Source organism: Aedes aegypti, chromosome 3 (genome assembly GCF_002204515.2).
Source record: "Aedes aegypti strain LVP_AGWG chromosome 3, AaegL5.0 Primary Assembly, whole genome shotgun sequence".
NCBI classification, from domain to species: Eukaryota; Metazoa; Arthropoda; class Insecta; order Diptera; family Culicidae; genus Aedes; species Aedes aegypti.
Genome location: NC_035109.1, coordinates 348,416,126 through 348,436,768, shown reverse-complemented (window position 1 = coordinate 348,436,768; position 20,643 = coordinate 348,416,126). Strand labels below are relative to the sequence as shown.

General features: G+C 37.5%; 1 protein-coding gene across 2 annotated transcripts; it reads left to right on the top strand.

Moving 5' to 3' along the window:
- The first annotated feature begins 478 nt into the window (after positions 1-478).
- Positions 479-20,495, top strand: LOC5578084 (uncharacterized protein KIAA0930 homolog). Of its 2 annotated transcripts, XM_021854359.1 has the most exons (7): positions 479-958; positions 10,505-11,094; positions 11,164-11,342; positions 11,417-11,661; positions 18,276-19,493; positions 19,656-19,805; positions 19,871-20,495. In XM_021854359.1, exons 1-7 carry the CDS (start codon positions 823-825, stop codon positions 19,909-19,911), a joined length of 2,559 nt encoding a protein of 852 aa, XP_021710051.1. In that variant the 5' UTR covers positions 479-822; the 3' UTR covers positions 19,912-20,495. The 2 variants fall into 2 exon arrangements, with proteins under 2 accessions (XP_021710051.1, XP_021710052.1); XM_021854360.1 differs by lacking the exon at positions 18,276-19,493 and having other exon boundaries at positions 499-958.
- Positions 20,496-20,643: the final 148 nt, after the last annotated feature.

Below are 20,643 nucleotides of genomic sequence, written 5' to 3'. Positions count from 1 at the left end.
ATAATAAAAATAATGATGCATGATTAAAAAAAACCAAGAAGCAAAGAATATTTCGAGTCGAGTCTAGTACACGACACTGAAGACGGCCTAACAGTTGAGGTCGAAATACGCGTATCTGTCAAAGGATACAAACTCTAGTGAAATTAAATGGTATAGTACTAAATTCGTTTTTTTTTTTCATCTACTTGTATATTTACATTACCAAATCAGGCAATAATTTTGAACATATTAATCAAACATGCTGAGCCCATGGTTATTCTCATTCAACAGCCTAAATTTGTATATACCCACCGACAGATGTCTCTACTGGATGTCCATTACATTCCATAACAACTCTCAGTTCAGCGTAAAATCCTCTCTGTTTTCGTCGTTTCCCTCAACCACCCAACCAACACCTCACCATTCGGCCAAACCACGCTGCGTCCATGAACGTCGACCGAGACCGAGTTTGCCTTTCTCTCTGTCGCAATCGCCCGTTCTCTAGATGGTTGGTGTGTCATTCCTATCGTACATCTCCGTGCAAACGGTTCTCACCATCAGTGTATTGCCACCGACGACATATTATTATAACATTGGCCACAAAAATTCACCCCAGACAGGAAGAAGAAAAATGTGATCCTTTCCAGCTTGCGAGCCTGAGGGAAAGCTGAAATGCGCGAAATAGTTTCAACGAGCATCGAGAGTGTGTTCTGTTGTTTGATGCCCTGCTCGGTTTAAGTTGCTTCCTGCACCGGTTTGTAGTGTCTTTATAGTGCTTTTAATAAGCCCAGAAAAGAAGTCTACCATCAGGTGAACACCCTACCAGAAGGGTGGATCTGCAGTATGGCGTCTTCGTATGGTGGCAGAACCAGTTCGCCAGCCGCATCAATGCTCAAGTCACCTCCGACGGCTTTGCAGTTGCTGCTGGAGGAAATAAACTTTCAACGTACCAAGGAGATGCGACAACTGCTGAAGGATGGTAAGATTTTATTTTGCGAAAATTCACGGAAAGCATGATGGCCGGCGATTATCGATTTTTCCGCTGTCTCCTCGCGATGTGGCATGTCCTTACGCATAGTAGTGATGGGGTGGCAGTGGGTGGTATGAGGAGACTTTGACAAACCGGAAAATTATGCTCCTGGGAGAATGAGAGCAACATTTCGGCAACCTTCTCTCATAAAGTATGCATGGCTTTCCACCAGCTGATCTTTGTTTACAGCAATAAGTCTATCTATGTCGATACACGGTAGATATTGTACGGCGCATTATTATTGTTATGATGCTTCTCTCGACGGAAACGAAAACATACGCGTAACAAAGTGCTAAAGCCATTGCAAGTAGGAGCAATATGAACATGATGGACCTGCAGAGGAATATAATTCTCATTATTCATTTTTCTGTTGATGAGCATTTTTAACATCAATCAGCACCTTGTCTATCATTCTCATTTTAGAAAGAAAATCAATTCAAATAAGTCCAGCAGAAATGCAAAAGTTCTTGAGAGTAATTTTGATATTTACTACTATTATTTGTTGGTAATGATATCTAAAGAAGCAATCAACTACAACTAACAATACTTTGTCCTCAACAGTCAAAAAACGATACAGTGAACTCTCCCCAACTCGATATTGAAGGAACCATCGAGTAAGGGAGGTATCGAGTTACTACACTACATTTGCTATGGTTATCTAACTCGAAATCGAGATATGGAATATCGAGTGAGGGAGAGTTGACTGTAAATACAAACTTATAGTCACTTAGTACGTTTGATAAAAAGTTGAGCAAGTTCCCCGAATTCGTGTTTCTCTTCTAATAATGAAAAAAATCTTATCATGGCAGAAAAAGGCTAATTGCAACCGAAGGTGGTGCAATCAAATCGATATTGGATCACAACAGTGTTACGAATACATCTGGAAGAGCGAAAATAAATTCAAGATAGCATTCCTAGAGTGTTGAGTTCATTGTTGATAATTTTAGCTGCAGTGGTAACCAGCGCAATCTTACGCTGGCGCTCCAACAACGTGTCAAGATTAAGTAATTGACACCTATCCGGTTAGGGAGATAAACTTAGAAGCGGCCCCTAGACGATGTCAATATAATAACGGATTGATGTAACTCTTCAATATACAGTCGACTCTCCTCAACTCGATGTTCTATAACTCGATATACTCTATAACTCGATGAATTTTTCGGTCCCTTCAAATTTCCATACATCGTGCTCTCCATAAGTCGATATTTCTATAACTCGATATCTCCACTAGTCGATGATCTCTCCATAACTCGATATCTATTTTAAAATCTTTCTTATTTGGGGAAACGTGGTCTAATACTTGTTTGGAGATGAAAAAATACTTGCAAGTTGTAATAAAAGTTGAAAAACATTAAAATAAAAAAAATATTGTAAGTAAAATATATGTGATTTTTCGAGCATTTGAGCTGAAACCAGGCCGCCATCAGCACCCATCGTTAGAGTTCCAATTTTATGTCACTGATCGTAAGTTTACAATAAAACTTAAGGGTGGTCCTTTCGGTTTTCCCAAATTGATGGACCCCTCGTACGCCAGCTAGCTAAACAGTTTGCGATAAAGCACATTTTTTGATAAATATTGGGTCTTTCACCACATGATATGTCTCTTATTTCGCTTGGAACACCTAGCAAACTTAGTGGCATCGTATGGAGAAAGAATATAGCTTTCATTTGAAGTTAAAAAAAAATTGGCGGCCATTTTGAATTTTGCCGCTATATTGTTAGAAAAATCGTTTTTTTACCATTAGCACACCGCTCGTTTCGAATTGGGTCCTAAAATGTTCAATGAATTCTTGTTTTTATTTAATAATACGAAAGAGCATTTTCTTGCAACTACTTTAGCCATTTTTCTAGCTCAAATAACGGTCATAACATTTTTAAACTTCAATTTTAAAAATGGTTCCAAACATGAACCTTGACAATTGTGATCATGTTTGACATTCACTGTTTCGACAAGCACCAGGGCTTATAGTTTTAACACTGGGGTTGTTCCTATCTGACATTTCGGAAGGGACACGGAAAACAAAATACAGTCTAAGCTTGTTATAACGACATCGCAAGGGACCGTCGTTATAGAGAAAAGTCGCTATAGAGAACTGTTATAACATTGAAATATTTTTCATGGGACCGAAAAATTTCACTATAGAGAGCTTTTGTCACTTTAAAAGTTGTCGTTATAACGAGCTTCGACTGTATACCCAATATTTGAGTTTAATCCAAGGGGTGAGACAAAATCTCAAAAATCATAAAAAAATGTTTTTTGGACTTAAACAAATGAAAATCATTTAAAAATTGAGTAAACATGTATTTTTGCCCTAAACTTAAGCGTTTGATACTAAAATTGGGACAGGGCTTTAGGACCCTATTCTGAGATCACCATCAGAAAGCTGAGGAAAAATTGCGTAAAATAGGCTACAGAAACTAGGTGAGTAATGGTATTTACCGTAAGAAATGAACGATTTTCTAAATCGTGTTCTACGATTTTGACGTATAAGGTGATTGCAATCAATGCTAACCACATTTTTTGTACAACAAAGAAACAAGTTTACAATCGTTGTTGTTTTATTCGAGTCGAGTGAAGAATAAAAGTTTTATTTTGAATGATAAAATCTGGCGGCCATCTTGGATTTTGACGCCATCTTGGTTTTAAGTAGTAGAATGAGTTTTCACCATGTTAGAACTCAACATGTTTAAGTTTCTTCCCATAGTGCCATAAAACGCACACTTGGCATTCCATTTACATGCCTACTTTTGTCGAATGTTATGCAGTTATGGGCAGTATATTTCTAGTACAACCTTAATGACCTCTTTAAAAGTTCATCTGAGGTTCCATACCAGCTAATGCTACAGTAAATATTCTTGTAATTCAAATCGCCTAAGCAATTTATCTACGAAATCTTGCAAGATTTCCTCAAGAGCCCAGAAATTCTTACCGAGAAATTATTTGGGTTCATTATGGGTTACTTAATCAAGTTTCATCAGTTGTTACTTTGGGACGTCCTTCTGAAATATTTATCGTTTTTTTTTTGTGAAAAAAAAATCATCAATAATTTCTAAAAAAAAATCCTTTTGTGGAGATATTCCTAGGAAATGACTGGGAAAATTATTGAAGACATCTTTGGGAAATTTCTCTAAGAACTTAATTCCTGTAGGAATCTTAGGAACAATTTCTGGAGTATTTCCTGAATGAATTCTCTTGTTGAACTCTGTACGACAATTTTGAAGGAAATTTCAAAAAATATTCGATAAAATACTATTTAAAATCTTGAAGATGTTGTAAACGGGAATCTTGGTGGAAGTTTTGAGAAAACGATGGTAATTTCTGAAAAAATCTTAGAAGAAATTCATGCCGCAATCTCTTAGGTAACATCTATGATCATCCTTAGGAAAATCCTGCGTTGAATATTTGAAGGTATTTAAAACGAAATCCTTGAAAATTTGGTGAATTCGTGAATCAAAAAATAAACCTGAAGTTCGTAGACGCAAAAGTTGAACAAATTGATATGTAAAATTGACTCTTTGGAGTTCATTTTGTAAACTTTGAAGCAAACTTTGGGCAAATATATAGATTTTTATAGCTTCATCAAGAACTTCAAAATCAATCCCCACTCAAAAACACAAACTTTGGAAAATGTCCAAATTTCCCTAGAATACTCAATCGAAGCTATATATGAATCATTGCACTCCACTTCAATGACATTTCAACTAAATTGATGCATTTCCGAACAACAATTAAGAAAACAAGGACTGTCGGCCATTAAACGACTACAACAACATTTCAACATAAGTTTCATAACTTTAGTCATAATTTTACAAGAGATATTTGGTCATCATTTATTTCAACAATCAATTTCACATTAGCGCCCTTCATAGACGGTGTTCACCATAACTTTGAGGGCCCCTAAACAAAACTCCGCACCGGGCCCCAAAAACCCTAGCTACGCCACTGGCTAAATGCATGATTAACGGAGGTTCATACCCATCAAGTAACTCCTAGTCATGCTCATTCAAAAGCTAATTTTCTTCCGTCGGGTAGCCGTTCAATCTTTTAATTTCGAGTGGATTTACCCAACGAAACTCCTATAGCAATATTATACCAGGCAGTTACAGTTACAGTTTGAATCCGTGATTATAGACGATGATCTTAAACTCTTGATCCGTCTTAAAAACGTGAGGAGAAGGCAATTTCAACGCACTCGTGATCCTGCTATGAAAATTATATGGCAGGATTTGCAGTAAGAAATCAAGAAACGTTTTGCACAATTAAGAAAAAAAATCTGAAAATAAGATTTCTCAATTGGACCCTGGCTCTAAGCCTTTTTGGAAATTACCTAAAATTAAAAAAAAAAAACTCAGAAGCCAAGACCGGCATTGAAAGAGGAAAACAAATTATTACTAACTAATTGCGAAAAAGCTCAAAAACTTGCTATGCAGTTTGAAAGTGCGCACAATTTTAATTTAAGAATTACTAGCCCAATCGAAAATCAAGTTACTTAGGACTTCGAAAAAAATTCTCAATCAAGAGAATATTTTCGAAAATGCCTGTGAGACTGATTTGGAAGAAGTGAGAACTATTATTGCAAAATTCAAAAATATGAAAGCTCCTGGCGATGATGGAATTTTCTACATCCTCATCAAGTAACTTCCAGAAAGTAGCTTATCATTTTTAGTTGATATATTTAACAAATGTTTTCAATTAGCATATTTTCCTGACAAATGTAAAAATGCTAAGGTTGTTCAAATTTTAAAACCAGACAAAAATCCTGCAGAAGCTTCTAGCTTTCGCCCAATCAGTATGCGTTCCTCCATCAGTAAACTTTTTGAAAAGGTCATTTTGAACAGAATGATGGTCCACATCAACGAAAATTCAATTTTTGCCAATGAAAAGTTCGGATTCCGCCATGGACATTCGACTACTCATCAACTTTTACGTGTAACAAATTTGATCCGTTCCAACAAATCTGAAGGCTATTCTACTGGTCTTGCTCTTCTAGACATAGAAAAAGCATTCGACAGTGTTTGGCATGAAGGTTTGATCGTAAAATTAAAAAACTTTAATTTTCCAGCATACATTGTTAGAACAATGCAAAGTTATCTGGCAAATCGTACACTTCATGTTAATTATCAAAACTCCAGATCTGAAAGATTGCCTGTAAGAGCTGGTTTTTCTCAAGGCAGCATTTTGGGACCAATATTATACAATTTCTTCACATCTGACTTACCTGAGTTACCTCAGGGATGTCAAAAATCCTTGTTTGCGGATGACACAGGCCTCTCCGCCAAAGGACGAAGCCTGCGTGTCATCTGTAGTCGATTACAAAAAAGTTTGGATATTTTTTATTCATTCTTGCAAAAATGGAAGATTTCTCCTAATGCTTCCAAAACTCAACTAATAATATTCCCACATAAACCAAAAGCTCTTTATTTGAAACCTTCAAGTAGATATGTTGTCACGTTGTTGTCATTCAAGCCAAATGTAATAAATATATAAAATGTCTCTATCCCCTTATTAATAGAAAATCAAAACTTTGTCTTAAGAACAAGCATTCGATATTCAAACAAATTTTCAGGCCAGCCATGTTGTACGCTGTACCAATATGGACTAGCTATTGTAATACCAGGAAGAAAGCCCTGCAGAGAATTCAAAATAAAATTTTGAAAATGATTCTGGAGCTTCCTCCCTAGTATAGAGTTACATATAGAATATCCAATGTTGAAACATTGGAACAAATGTCAAACAAAATAATTAATAATTTCAGACAAAAATCGTTACAATCTTCTATTGCCACGATTAATGCGTTATATATCTAGGTTAAGTAAGGTTAATTAAATTGAAAACTGTTTTTTTTTTTCTTTCAAGCAGGTGAAATCAACTCATCTGTAAAAATTCTGAACTGCTACGGCAAATGAAATGTTATCAAAATGTTGATAAATGCTTCATTCAGTTTTACCAAATTTGGATGATAGTGGTTTCTAACACAGATATAGGAAATAAATGTAATGTTGCATATTACCCAACTTTCCTCTGTCAATTATTGAAAAGTGAGTAGAGTGATATGGTTTGAAGCAAACCCGGTTCAATGTATGTGAACAGTTACCACTTCGAATAAAACAAATCTATGAAAGCCACTGTACACAACGACACTCGGTGCAACGAATCTGCTTTAGTGAGTCAATAATTGCACTGTGTAAACCTTTTTATACAGTTCGAAGCGCTGCTGTTGGCTATTGCATTATTCATCATTGCGGCAAAAGCTTTCGGTTGTAGCAAATAGTGTGTATCACCAGTTTATACACTGGCAAACAAATTGTTCCGATGGGGATTCCCCGTTTAGGCTAAAACTGAAAATGTCACCTCAAATAAGTATGTTTTAACCAAGTGCTGCTAGTTTTACTTCTCAGCGACTGTTTCCACTAGCACTCGAAGGGCTAAGGTAATCGTTCAAAACTAAAACTAACTTTCAGAATTGGTGGCGGGTTAATACATCTTGGTCGGAAAAAAAATGCTTTCTGGAAAGATTCTTTTTGTTAGGGGAAAAATATATGTAGTTAGAGCATAATAATTTAATACGATATTGAGTTAGAGAACCATAGTAAAAGTTGGCTTTCGTAGCTACCTCGATGATCCCATAGAGCGCAATTTCCCTGTTTTTGTGTTCTGTCTCTCTAACTCGATAAGCCCTCCAATATCGAGTTATGGAGAGTTGACTATATGTACATTGAAGCATAAAGTATACACTCCTTAGTCAATGTTGAGAAGTTTGATTTCATGAATAATTTCATTAAACATGTCTTAAATTTTTAGATAACCATTAAAAGATTTCATCTAAAAATGTATAAGATATATCATAATCAAAGGGTCCACTTTATGATCAGTTCATATTGTTGAGTTAATTGCTTATTGCTCGATTGTGAATAAATTATACTCAATCTCGCGTAACTTTTCCTTAGCATGTGATAACGATCGCGGTCTTAAAGAGCACCCATGCTTACGGTGCCTCGGTTCGATTCAGGATCTCTTGGGTTTTAAGGGGACACGGGAGACCGTGTTATTTTCCCTATCTTTCGTCTCACTCTAACAATAATCATCAAAACTTTGTGGAAGCAAATCTCGAGTTTTAGTGAACCGATAAAGCTGAAAATTTATCGGGTTGTGCACTACATATATAGAATGATAGTGATACATTTTCGCATCGATATATGGAGTGGTTCTTCGGATTTGCTTCTTGAAATGGATAGGGTGATTATGATGACGTCCCGTGCGGCCTTAATAATTCCTTGACTTCCCTGAACATAAAGTGCGTGCCAATATTGGTTCTAGTTACGGTTTCACTATAAACGTGCTCTTGTTGCTATTGTAACGACGTTTTAATAGTAGTTTACGAAACTAGTAGTTTACGGAACAAGTTGCAGAATAATGATTTTTACAGCAGTCGTAAAATTATCCTACGAGGCTTGCCGAGTCATGTACAACATTTTTGCAATTTCGTAGAAGACCACTTGAAGATATCAGAAATTATATCGGAATGCATTCATCAACATTTTACAGTTTCTGAAAAATTATTGTGTAATGATTCATTACGCAACTCAAAACAGCAGCGTAATGAGAAAGCGTTGCGTAATTAATCATTACAGCACTGGTTTCAGTTGCGTAATGACTATTCCTCCACTGCATACTTCAGTACAGGAAAATGGGCCGTTTCATGACAGATTTGCGTGATGAAAAACAGCCTATTATGATAAGAAATTGCAAAAATATTTTTTGCAATTTCTCATCGTAATAGGCTGTTTTTCATCACGCCAATCTGTCATGAAACGGCCTACTTTCCTGCACTAAAGTATGCAGTGCGGGAATAATCATTACACAACTGAAACCAGTGCTGTAATGATTCATTACGCAACGCTTTCTCATTACACAACTGTTTTGAGTTACGTAATATATCATAACACAACCATTTTTCAGAAATAGTAAAATAATGGTTAATGCGTTCTGATCAGGCATTGCAGAATTCGCTCTCATTTGAGTATGAAGCACGATCAAAGCAAGCAAAGAAAAACATCCCATCTGTTGTGGTCCACGATCGTCATTGTATCGCAAGGTGTAACAAGTCTGATAAATGGAAGCAGCGAGCGAGAGCCCCAAAGAGAGAGCGATGATAAAATCAATTTTTCTCGCTTGTTTACCGTTGGGGATAGGTGTTTTTCTTTACTGGCACGATAAACAATCCACAAACTTCCAATAGCAATAGTGTCCCCCAGGCTTGGAGCATGTTTAGAGGGGTTTTATCATGCACTACTATCCCCCCAATCTGATCAAAGTTGTAGCAGTATACGATAAACAGTCTCTCATAATGTGCAGCATGTTATGATAGTTACAGAGAGCGATACGTGAGAGATTCTCTCAATTTTCTCAGGATTCAATCCCTGGTTCTGATATAGTTTCTGATACCCTCAAGTGATCTTCTACGAAATTGCAAAAAATGATGTTGTGCGTAACTCGTTGCTGAACTCGATTTTTACAGCACTTGTCGTAATTTACGAGTCGTGCTGTAAACATCATCATTCTGCAACTTGTTCCGTAAACTACTATCAAGCAACAAGTTGAAGACTTCTACAGCACGAGTGGTACGACAAGTGCTGTAAAAATCTAATTCTGCTACGAGTTGCGTACAACATATTTTGCAATTTCGTAAAAAGCCATTTGAGGATCAGAAATCATATCTAGACGCCTTATCCATTATTTTGCAATTTTCGAAAATTGTTTATTAATGATTCAATTTGGAACTCAAAATAGTGGCATCCCACGGTAATTTCTCAGCATTTGTTTATGGAATGAAGCCGATTTTTCGTATGTGACTGAATCATAGTAGTAGCTTATTACCTACCAGATTTCTTCAGAATCGATTGACATTTGTTGAGAAATTACAGCGTCTAATAGGAGTACTGTATCTCAGCTCAGTGTTCCTCCAATGTTTTTAACTCATAACTTGCTTACCCAAATTTGCAATTTCCGCATTCGTATAGCGAGTGGCAGGCAGAATGATAGGGTAAAAATCTAGTCTTCGCCCCCCAATCTTCGCCCTTTCATACTAAAAAGTTTAAATTTGTATGAAGGGGGCGAAAACCAAATCAGGGTGAAGACTAATATATCTACCCTACTCTAAGCCCAGGGAAATCAAGGAAATTTCCGATACGAATAGCTTCTGGACCGACCTGGAATCGAACCCAGATACATTCAACATGGCTTTTTAATTAGGCTAAGGAAGACTTCACTCTCCATTTCTCTGATTAGAAAATCCAATTTCTGCAAAAACTTGATGTCATTTGATTTTAATATTTCAATGTTCAATATTATCAAGCCATGCTTAGTACCTACCATTGAGCGATAAAAATGAAAGAAAAAACATCACAAACGGGTTATCAACTGAACTAACCCGTCAACTACTTTGATAGCGGCATTGTACATTAAACACCCTCTCTTCTCATTTGATATTGCAGACGGTGGCTTCGTTGTCCTACAGGGTACCACCTATTGGACGGATCTCTTCGTGCGGCACTTTCTCTTCCAAACGGAAAAACAACACAGCATCGATTGCGATGATTTGCTGTTCTTCGTGCGCAAGAAACACGTCAAGGGATCCTCCCGGGTGATGCCAAAGTATGAAACGGAAATCGAAGTCTTTCGAAAGGATTCTCGCAAACTGCCGATCGGCGATCCGGATGTGGACTGGGAGGAGACGGTTTACCTGAATCTGGTGATCCATCAGTTCGATTACACGCTGACGTTGGCCATTTGTACGAGGACTTCGCCAAAAGAGCTTCAGGTGCTGCGACGACACTCGCAGAAGGTGTACGCTTCGCCAAGTCGGAGGAAGATGGACACCAAAGGCGAAAGCGAGGAGATTACCTATCCGCACATTTGCTTCATGGTGGACAACTTTGACGAAGTTTTCCACGATATTCTCGTACGGGATGGCGAAATGGTCTGTGTGGAGCTGGTTGCTACTGACAGGGATGGTAGCGTTCAAGGTGTGATATTTTTGGGCTCGATTCGTTACGATGCACTGAAAAAGGTCTACGATGCCAGGGTGAGTTTGCTGGTGATCACGTTGTATGAACATAATTTATTTAATTTTTTTTTTTTTTTGAAATTCTAGCAATCTAGTCTTGGTTCTAAGGTGGCACAGCGCATGTCGTTTGGTTTGTTCAGTTCTGGCGGTCCTCAAACTCGGTGCGAATTTGTGAGGATGAAAGGTCCCCAAGGGAAAGGACACGCCGAAATGGCTGTGACTAAACCGAAAGGATCTGGAGTCGAAACTCCAACCAGTGAACCTGGGTATGTGTTCAGCTCTATTTTTAGCAATGGAAGTAAACAAGCATAGATAAACTAACGTGTTCATCATATTCAAGATTCTGCGCCACGGACATGTGGGACTCGGAGTGGGAAGAAGACTGCGATGAGTACTACAACTATCGACATCAACGAAGGTTGAGCGACCCCAGTGCTAATCTCAACAACTTTAGCCGATACGGATGGCGTGCTAAGAACACTAATGAGTCATCCTACGGTGGAACGAAGGCACGCTCGGAGAACGAAGGACTGGATTGTTTGGCTAATGAAGTGTCGGAAATCGAAGCGGGGGATTTGCGAGATGGTGAGTCAGAATCAGTTTGTTTGATTTGTTTCTATCGTTGTGACGCACTTTCTGTTTTGTTCTTGGTTCTCTTAATTTGGTTGCTTATGATTACCCTAACAGCTGAAGGTCCAACGAATTTGAGTTTGACCAATTTTATTTATTCATAAAGCTCTTCCGTTCCTGTGGGTACAATGTGAGTGGAACTTTATCAATTCATATCAAATCACTACAGAGTCGAAAATTTTGTTCCAAATATTCACACTGTGTCGATTGAATCACATTTACTTTTCAAACAGAGGAGTGTTATCTGCTACTCTTAAAACTTCTAAAATAATTTCTTCAAAATATTACGGAAGATAGAAGAATTCTGCTAGGAATGTTCCTAGAAGCATTTCGTGATTTATGCTTGTAGTAGTAACAGTTGAAGTTCATGAAGAAATATTTGTATGTTTTTTGTGGAATACGTAAAAAAAAATTTAAACGAAAGTTTAGTAAAAAAAAATCTTCAGTATCACTATGGAGAACAACAAAACGAATCAAAACATTGAATTTAAGAAAAAAAAAAACAAATACAGGGGATCAAAAAGTGCTTACAGCTGAAAATTTGATCAATTTGCCACCAATGGACCAATGCACGAGTTCACTATTTGACGTTTGAGCGGTGCCGTGTTATTTATGTGATATCAAATGAGAAGAGAGTGTTTAATGTACAATGCATCCATTTATGATGATAATTGCCGCTATCAAAATTAGTTGACGGGTTAGTTCAGTTGATAACCCGTTTGTGTTGTTTTTTCTTTAATTTTTATCACTCAATGGTGATAAGCATGGCTTGATAATATTGAACATTGATATATTAAAATGAAATGACTTCAAGTTTTTGCAGAAATTGGATTTTCTAATCAGAGAAATGGCAACGAGTGAATTTGGTACCGCTCAAACGTCATAATAGTGAACTCGTGCATTGGTCCATAGCGAGTGACATATCTATAAACATTTCAGCGAGAACGTAAACATTCAACACTTTGCGCGACGTTCGTTTAGTTGCCATGGTCAGCAGTCTTTTTATTTTTCTACATTCATCCGCTACCGTCACCTCTTACACCGAGAAACATAAAAAAAAACTGTCAATTGAATGTTGTCTGACACGATGACATTCGCATAAATCATAAGTTTTGCATAAAATTCAGACATATCGGATAATAAGTAACCTGAATGGACCTATGCACGAGTTAACTAATTTGACGTTTGAGCGGTGCCGAATTCACTTGTTTCCATGGTCACGTAAATAACACGACTTCGCTCAAACGACAACGAGAGAACGCGTGCATTGGACCATAGTTTGAACTTGCTTGTTATGTCGACTGTGATACACATACCGTGAAAGCCGCACCTATTACGAAAAATGTCAGAAACAATAAAAATCGTAACGTTTCCTAGCGAAGCTGTCGTGATCAGAAGCATTCAATTGATATTTTTCTTTCTGACATTCTGACATAATCGCTCGTGTTGCAAACGTTACCAAATGTCAGCGAAAACGTGTCGACTACCGTGCTTGCTTACAACACTGGTCCCATCATTCTGCATATAAATTTGCTTTACATATATCGATATCCTCCTTATCTCGATATCTTCATTTTTCGAATTGTTCTTGTTGATTTTTTCTTCGTCTGTAAGTATGCCTATTGTCAAAGGTAGAATACGAAATGACGTCTGATTATAGCTACATTATTTTCCTCATTTTTCTGGCAACAGAGCGGTTTCCTAATCTGTCCCTATCTCGATGGTCTCTGCGATATCGCGTCGATTGTACTACTTATTCTTCTTTTTTTCTGGCGTTATGTCCCAACTGAGACAGAGCCTACTTCTTAGCTCAGTATTCTTATGATTCTCAGTTATTAACTGAGAGCTTTCTTTTCCAACCTTTTTTTGCACGTGTATATCGTGAGATAAGATGCTCGACCGGCGCGTTTACCGCTACATCTATAAGGGCTCTATGAACAAAAAGAGTATCTGGAGTAAATTCTACCGGTATCTCAAGATATCATTTGGGAATATTGCAATGTCACAATGAATTGTGCGAAGTCTTACAGAAATCCCTAAATGAATCATCGTAAAATCTCTGAAAAAATCCAGCGAAGAATATTTTTTTAGCCATTTTTGGAAGTAAGATTTAATTAAAAATCGCTTCCTCTTTGGTCAAAATATTTCCTCCAAAATTACATTCAAGGAATCTCTCACAATATTTTTCACGATTTCCTAATGTCCAGAGGAATTGCACTAAAAAATACAACGGCGGTTCTCCATAAATACCTAGACCTCTTCAAGGGTTGTACCAGTGAATGTAACTGCAATTCCAATAGGATTTTTCCATAGGGATTACCCAAAAGAAAATTCACATAAATATCTGCAGTGATTCATAGAGGTAAATATCGGTCCTCAAGGGAATTTCTGGTTTAATTCATGGATAAATTCTAAGGCAAATCTGTGCAAAAACGTCCAGGAGTTTTTTTAGAGTTCCATGAAAGTGCCTTCAGAAAATTCTTGAGGGATTACCGCATAAAATCTACGATTGAATCAAGCAACAAGAAATCTCACAAGAATCAAGATGATGTTTACATGTTGGCTTAACTTGAATTTCAATGGCAATATAACCGTGGAATTCATAATCTCGGAGTGTTCCTTGAAATTTGATTATTTCCAGGAGTGTTCTTTAAAAATAACCTGGAGCAGAGCATAATAAAATTACTGATACACCCATTAGAATTTTTAAGCATTCCTCATAATAACTTAGAAAATAAGAATTGCCAGTTGGAACAGTTTGAAAACCCGATAACTCTTAAAGTAAGTCCCGGCAGAATCCAAGAAGAAATTTATAGAGAAACATACGAATAAAATAAGAAATGAAGCGACAAAAATACGAATGAAATTGATGTGCCGCTAAGCTAGCACACAATCGACATGCTACTAGTTAACCCCTCTAACGGTAACTCCCTGCCAAAAAAATGTTCAAATCGGAATGACTTTTTTGTTTCTCGATATTTTTGCACCATTTTTTCATAAGTTCTCAAAAAACTCTTCTAGTGTTTATGAATCCGTGACGATATTGATCATTGGTGATCTGATTTTGAAGATATGTCAATGTTCCTTGGGGGATCGACATTCTTCATATAAAATATCTTTGGTGGCCATTTTGTTTTACGCCAATTTATCAAATGAATAAAATGTATCGAAACGGTTGGTACGGTTGTCCCCGTTTCTTCCTTCTGTAAATTGAAAATATTTCGTCTATTATGTTATACATTCGTGAATAACCTGATCGTCATAATTTTTTTCGATTATCTTTATCCCCAAAGTCTGCACAGTAGGCTTGACCATTTTAATACTTTGATATTCTGCAAATATTAATGCTGACGAGAAAATACCTAGGTATTTCCAGGATGCTTTTCTATATTGGCTGTGCAAGCACTTAGAATTTATCAAATGAATAAATGTGGGCTATATAATACCAGGAGCTACTTTGAAAAAATCATTCAATCGATTAAGTATTATTTGAGTTACCTGAATATTTAGATACGATACTTTTTGAAGATTTTTTTTATTTCGTCAATCAACAGTAGACTACATGATTGCTTAATTCTATGTTGTATTATATCTTAAGGAATTAAAATATTGTCTTAGCTTTGTTCGCGACAAGGTCATATCAATTTCTGTGCAATGCTGATTATAAAGAGACATCATTCGATTCATTGGGCCGAATTTTCCATAGTTAGTTCGATGATTATTTGATGCAAATAAATTCCGATTTCTTAACTGTCTAGTGGGCGTGTAGAAATTCAAACATGATAAAAGATTGGTGGAATCAATCAGTTTTCAAGATCTTTATTTAGCCAGCATGGTTCCAGACACATAAATGCTCATTACTCTAAAACGGCTGCCCCAAATTGCTTCATGTTTACAGCAGTGTAGCTAGGAGGATGTGGTAGATGCGGTACGCATCGGGCCCCTGGTTCTTAGGGGCCCTGAAATCATGGTAAAAATTTATCATAGCATTAGAAATTGAGTTTTTGACGAAGTGAAATGTTTTGGGACAAAGAAAATCATTTTTTCAATGACTTAGTCAACAAGGTTCTGATTCTACATCCGTATGATGAAACGAATTGAGTCGGATTCGAATTGTAGATTGGGATTAAGGATCAGAATCTAGTTTATTGTGAGGGATTATGAGTTGACATAGGATGTATCTATAGGAGGCAGTAGACTATATAAGTTCACAACAAAAAAGACGGGAGCTTTATGGGGTGATTCATCCAAGGAACGAAGGGCAATACTTGAATTGGTCCTAAAATGAACTGCACTTCATGTTAGGTTTGTGTAGGAAGTGTGTAGGGAGATTGGCACATGAGAAATGTACAGGCAAGCCTCGTCGGATAAATGTACGACTAGTGCTAAAAAATCATCATTTTGGAACTTGTTTTTTTTATCTTTATTAACGAGATTCCGGAACTTGTTGCATGAATAACTATATTCATCTTTGTTCGCGCTTTGGTGCTTTTCAAGAATGTGTAAAACATTACGTACGAACATTCATTTCGGTTTTTCGACTTGCTTCGGGATATCGGTTGACAATGTTTCCAAACCATTTCCTGGCTTTCTCATGCTTATGTTAAGGCTAATCCCAGGAAATTAGACGATTAACAGAACCATTATTGTTAAATACAAAAACACGATGTTCCGTTAAAAAGCACTTTTTTATAACTTTGAAATAAACGCTATTTTTATAAATATACTGGATGCTCTAAGGGTCCTTACACATAATAAATTCAGGTTACCTCCAAACCTAATTTTTTTCTCGCCTGTATACATTTTGTTTTTTTTTTACACTTAATTTCAACCGCTATGAACGATTTTCATCATGGTTTCTGGGCCCAAAAAATACCACACCCTCTAACTACGCTACTGGCGAATCCTTGAAAATCTTCAGAAGGAAACTTAGAAGTTTTTAGTAGTTTCTTGAAAAATCATCGTAAAGGTTCCTTGAATCAATGTTGTGCTTTCAAACGGATTTTGTTAGATGAATCTTTAGAGGTGCTTTTAGAAACATTTATTGTTGAAGTGAACGTTGGAAATTTTTTGAAATAATTAATCGTAATGTCCCTGAATCAATACTTGTACCGGTTAAAAAAAAGTAACCGTAGTAGAATCGCTGAAAACATTCTTTGGAATTTTTTGGAGGACTCGTCTGAATAATATCCAGAACGGTTGCAATCTTTAAAAGTTATACTTCTGCCATCCAGACACTATGTGCTTTCCATGCCATTCAGGAGTTTGTCAAAATGCTGCTTCTACCATTTGATCATTGAACGTCCAGAGATGCTCCGTAGCCGAGTGGTTAGAGTCCGCGGCTACAAAGCAAAGCCATGCTGCAGGTGTCTGTATTCGACTCCCGGTCGGACCAGGATCATTTCGCAATGGAAATTTCCTTGACTTCCCTGGGCATAATGTATCATCGTACCTACCACACGAAATACGAATGCGAAAATGGCAACTTTGACAAACAAAGCTCTCAGTTAATAACTGTGGAAATGCTCATAAGCTGAGAAGCAGGCTCTGTTCCAGTGAGGACGCTAAGGAGCAGGAGAAAAAGGCGTCCTCAGTGGGACAAGGTCTGCTTCTCAGCTTAATGTTCAATGAGCACTTCCACAAGTTGCCATTTTCTCATTCGTATATCATTTAGCAGGCACGATTATACAATATTTCCAGGAAAGACAAGGAAAGTTCCATTTTTTTTAATTTCATTTTTAAAATAACACCGACCGGCCGGGAATCGAACTCAGACAGCTTCAACATTGCTTTGCTTTGAAGCCGCGGACGAAACCCATAGGAAGGCCCGAAAAAAATACTCTTAATCTTAATTCTGTGAAATATTAACTAACGACACGAAGTCTTTGTAAAATGCGTTGAGTTTAGAGAGACAAGTGTGCTGTTTCTATAACGTTCAATGTTTTTGACATCGCATAATTTTACATGTGGCGTTTTTGTTGTTGTAAAGCTCATGGTGTTACTTCTAGAGTAAGTAACTACTTCCAGGTGACAATAATAGATTTTGAGACAAACCAAAAAGGTAATCAGATTTTTGAGGTCTATAAATTTATTGTGTTTTTGTGTGCTTTTACTTTCTGATTCTGGTTTGTGCTTTCTCCTTATAGGAGCTCCACCACGTTCGCTTCCCATTTCATCATTTCCTACGTTTTATTTGTTTTTCGGACACAAACACTTTTTACGTATTTTTCAATTTCCAAATATTACCATATAACATTTTTGAACACTATATTGCCATCCATTTATTGCAAACAACCTACTAATTTTGCTTAGCTTTAAATTTGGACCAAACCAGGGAAGCAGGACGATCGCTCTTTTCAATTCTTTTACATAACTTTTTGTTCAACTTTTTAGCCTTTTGATTTCGTGATCCTTTTCCTACAAAAAAACACTTTCAAAGTTCCCCAAAATCTTTGCAATTCATCCAGTATTCTATTCAAAAAATTTCTACACTTTTGGCGCCACATCATTTATGTTTTTTGTCTCATCTCAAAAATTTTCTTTTTCGTTTTATTTTTCTTTTCTCGTAGATCGTCCTGCTTCTTCGGTGTCCGATTCGAAGCTGGCCGCCGTGTCCGGACACGGAACGCTAGGTACAGCGGCCGACCGAGCCACTACACGACGAATCAGCCGAGGCAGTGCTGGATCAGCCGGATGTTGTACGTGCTTCGGACCCAGAAAACGCTGGAGCGATACGGCTTCAGCTCAGATGTCCGACGTGTACTACGTGCACTGTCCCAAGTGCGAAGAAGACGCTCTGGAACAGAACGATTCACCTTCTTGTTTAAGTACGGTGTCCAAAAGCAGATCGGCTGGAAAGCATCCGAGCCTGCTGATCGTGGAAAGTGAGATAGAGTATGGTAACGGGAAGAAGAAGACGTTGAATAGAAGTGGAAGCTGTGGTTCAGATAGGAAGAGCCCCAAGAAAGCGACCATGTCCCCATGTACGAAGAAAAAAAGCGTCAATAACAACAAAAGTGAGAAACCTCAGGAAGCAGAGGAAGTGGAGATAGCAGATGACGCAGTTTCTTTGAATGGAGATTTAAGTGACGAGGTGGTTAAGATTGGGGTCATGAATGACTTCGACGCGAATCAAATGATTCGAGTCAATGGGAAGGAGGAGTTTCCAGTAAGTGAAACTGTTAGTGCTGTGAAGACTAAAGCAATATCTCAGCAGAAGTCGAATTCCAGAGGAGATAAAACTGTGATGAAGGAAAGCATAAAGGAGTACCATGAGAAGAAATCCAATAAAACGTCTGCAGCTTCCACAACCAGTGCCACCAATAATAGTGGCAGTAGATTTTCGCTAATGTATCGTAAGACTAGCAATAAGTTGTCTATAAAGAATAAGTATCCCTCAGTGGATAGCAGTACTGAAAATGCTAATAATAAGCCTAATCGTAGAAATAGTACCAGTAGCAGCCAGAGCAGCAAAACTAAACTCAAGGAAGACGAGAATGGCAATTCGGGAGCCAAGAGCGATCCCGAACGAACGGGCGAAGAACAAGATTCTTCTCCAGAACAGGAGCGCCGTGAAAGTGCCAACATTACAGAAGCCCTGCGTGTCCTTCGGGCCAAGAAGATGTGCTCGACGTTACCCAAGATGAAGAAACTGAGCTACAATAGCTTTTATCTCAGGCCGCATAGCTTGGTTGGGGGACGATTGATCGAACATGTGCCTAAAAGACGTACCCCGGATGGAACCGATATCTACTATTGGTGTGATTATCATCCTAAGCGAGGAAAAGGTTAGCCATATTTGCAGCGTAGTTGCGATTTTTTGATTAAATAGTTTTACACTAATACGGACATTCATTACGACACACATCAAGTTTAAAAACATAAACCGGTCATATTCAGAACTCTCTTGTGCTCATAATAATTCGAACCGTTTACATTTCTCTTTCTAGAACTTGACGACGGCGCTTACAACCCGCTCTGGACAACGAAGGGTTTTACCCAGACGTTCCATTTCTGGAAGGAAAACCGACGTCAGCAGTCGACGCCGCTGAATGCATTCCTTACTTATGTGACGTTGCCTTGGTGGAGCATAGCGAAAGGTTCTGAACGTTACTTTTTTATTGCTAGTTTTTTATTCACTTTTGACCTCTTTATCACCTTCCAGATCTCCTGGATCATCGTGAACAACCGATTCTCACGTTCTAGTCGATCTAAATGGTGCAACATTCCTATGGGCTTTGCATACTACGAAACATCACCGCTACTTCTAAGCACTTGTAGTCACTATTATATTTTTCTACCATTTTGAAATACTGAACGAAAGCGATCTGAAACAACTCCGTTGATGCTTGAATATTATTTATTACAAAAAAAGTGAAGAAAATTCGACGAACCATTCTGTTTCTTAGGTAGGAGAACATAAATTTGTACACCATGTTAACGGTGAAATTAGGACGAACCAATAAAAACTAGTCATTTCCAAGGAATTGTAAACGTGATCGTTGATGAAAATTTAAGTTCCGACTACGACGTAAAATGCTTACAAGGTGTTGCCACGCCATTCTCTTCTAACTAACCGTAACTAAAACAACTGCTGCTAGGTTTTCACTTTTGTTATGTTCCATGTAACAGTAACTCGTAAATAATAATCTATTGAATTACATATTGTTAAACACACGGTAATTCTAGAAGAACTATACCTTTACTTTTTGCGTAAAGTAAGGTACGCAAAAGCATGGTCATCCTGAAGGATAGCAAGAACAAATAAACACATTAACGGATACAATATATGATGTTCCTATTTTTTTTTTCAAATAAGTTTTGAAGATTGCATAATATGTGCCGATATCTCCGATTCACCCCTTACCGCATATCGGAAGGTTATATATGAGGGTGAATGATCGTGATCATTTTTTTAGATCAAGGATTTCTCCAGGA

Coding starts and splice junctions, on each gene's coding strand:
- LOC5578084 (XM_021854359.1), top strand. CDS start 823: ATGGCGTCTTCGTATGGTGGCAGAACCAGTTCGCCAGCCGCATCAATG. Junction 959..10,504: donor GCGACAACTGCTGAAGGATG/GTAAGATTTTAT, acceptor TTGATATTGCAG/ACGGTGGCTTCGTTGTCCTA. Junction 19,806..19,870: donor TTGGTGGAGCATAGCGAAAG/GTTCTGAACGTT, acceptor ATCACCTTCCAG/ATCTCCTGGATCATCGTGAA.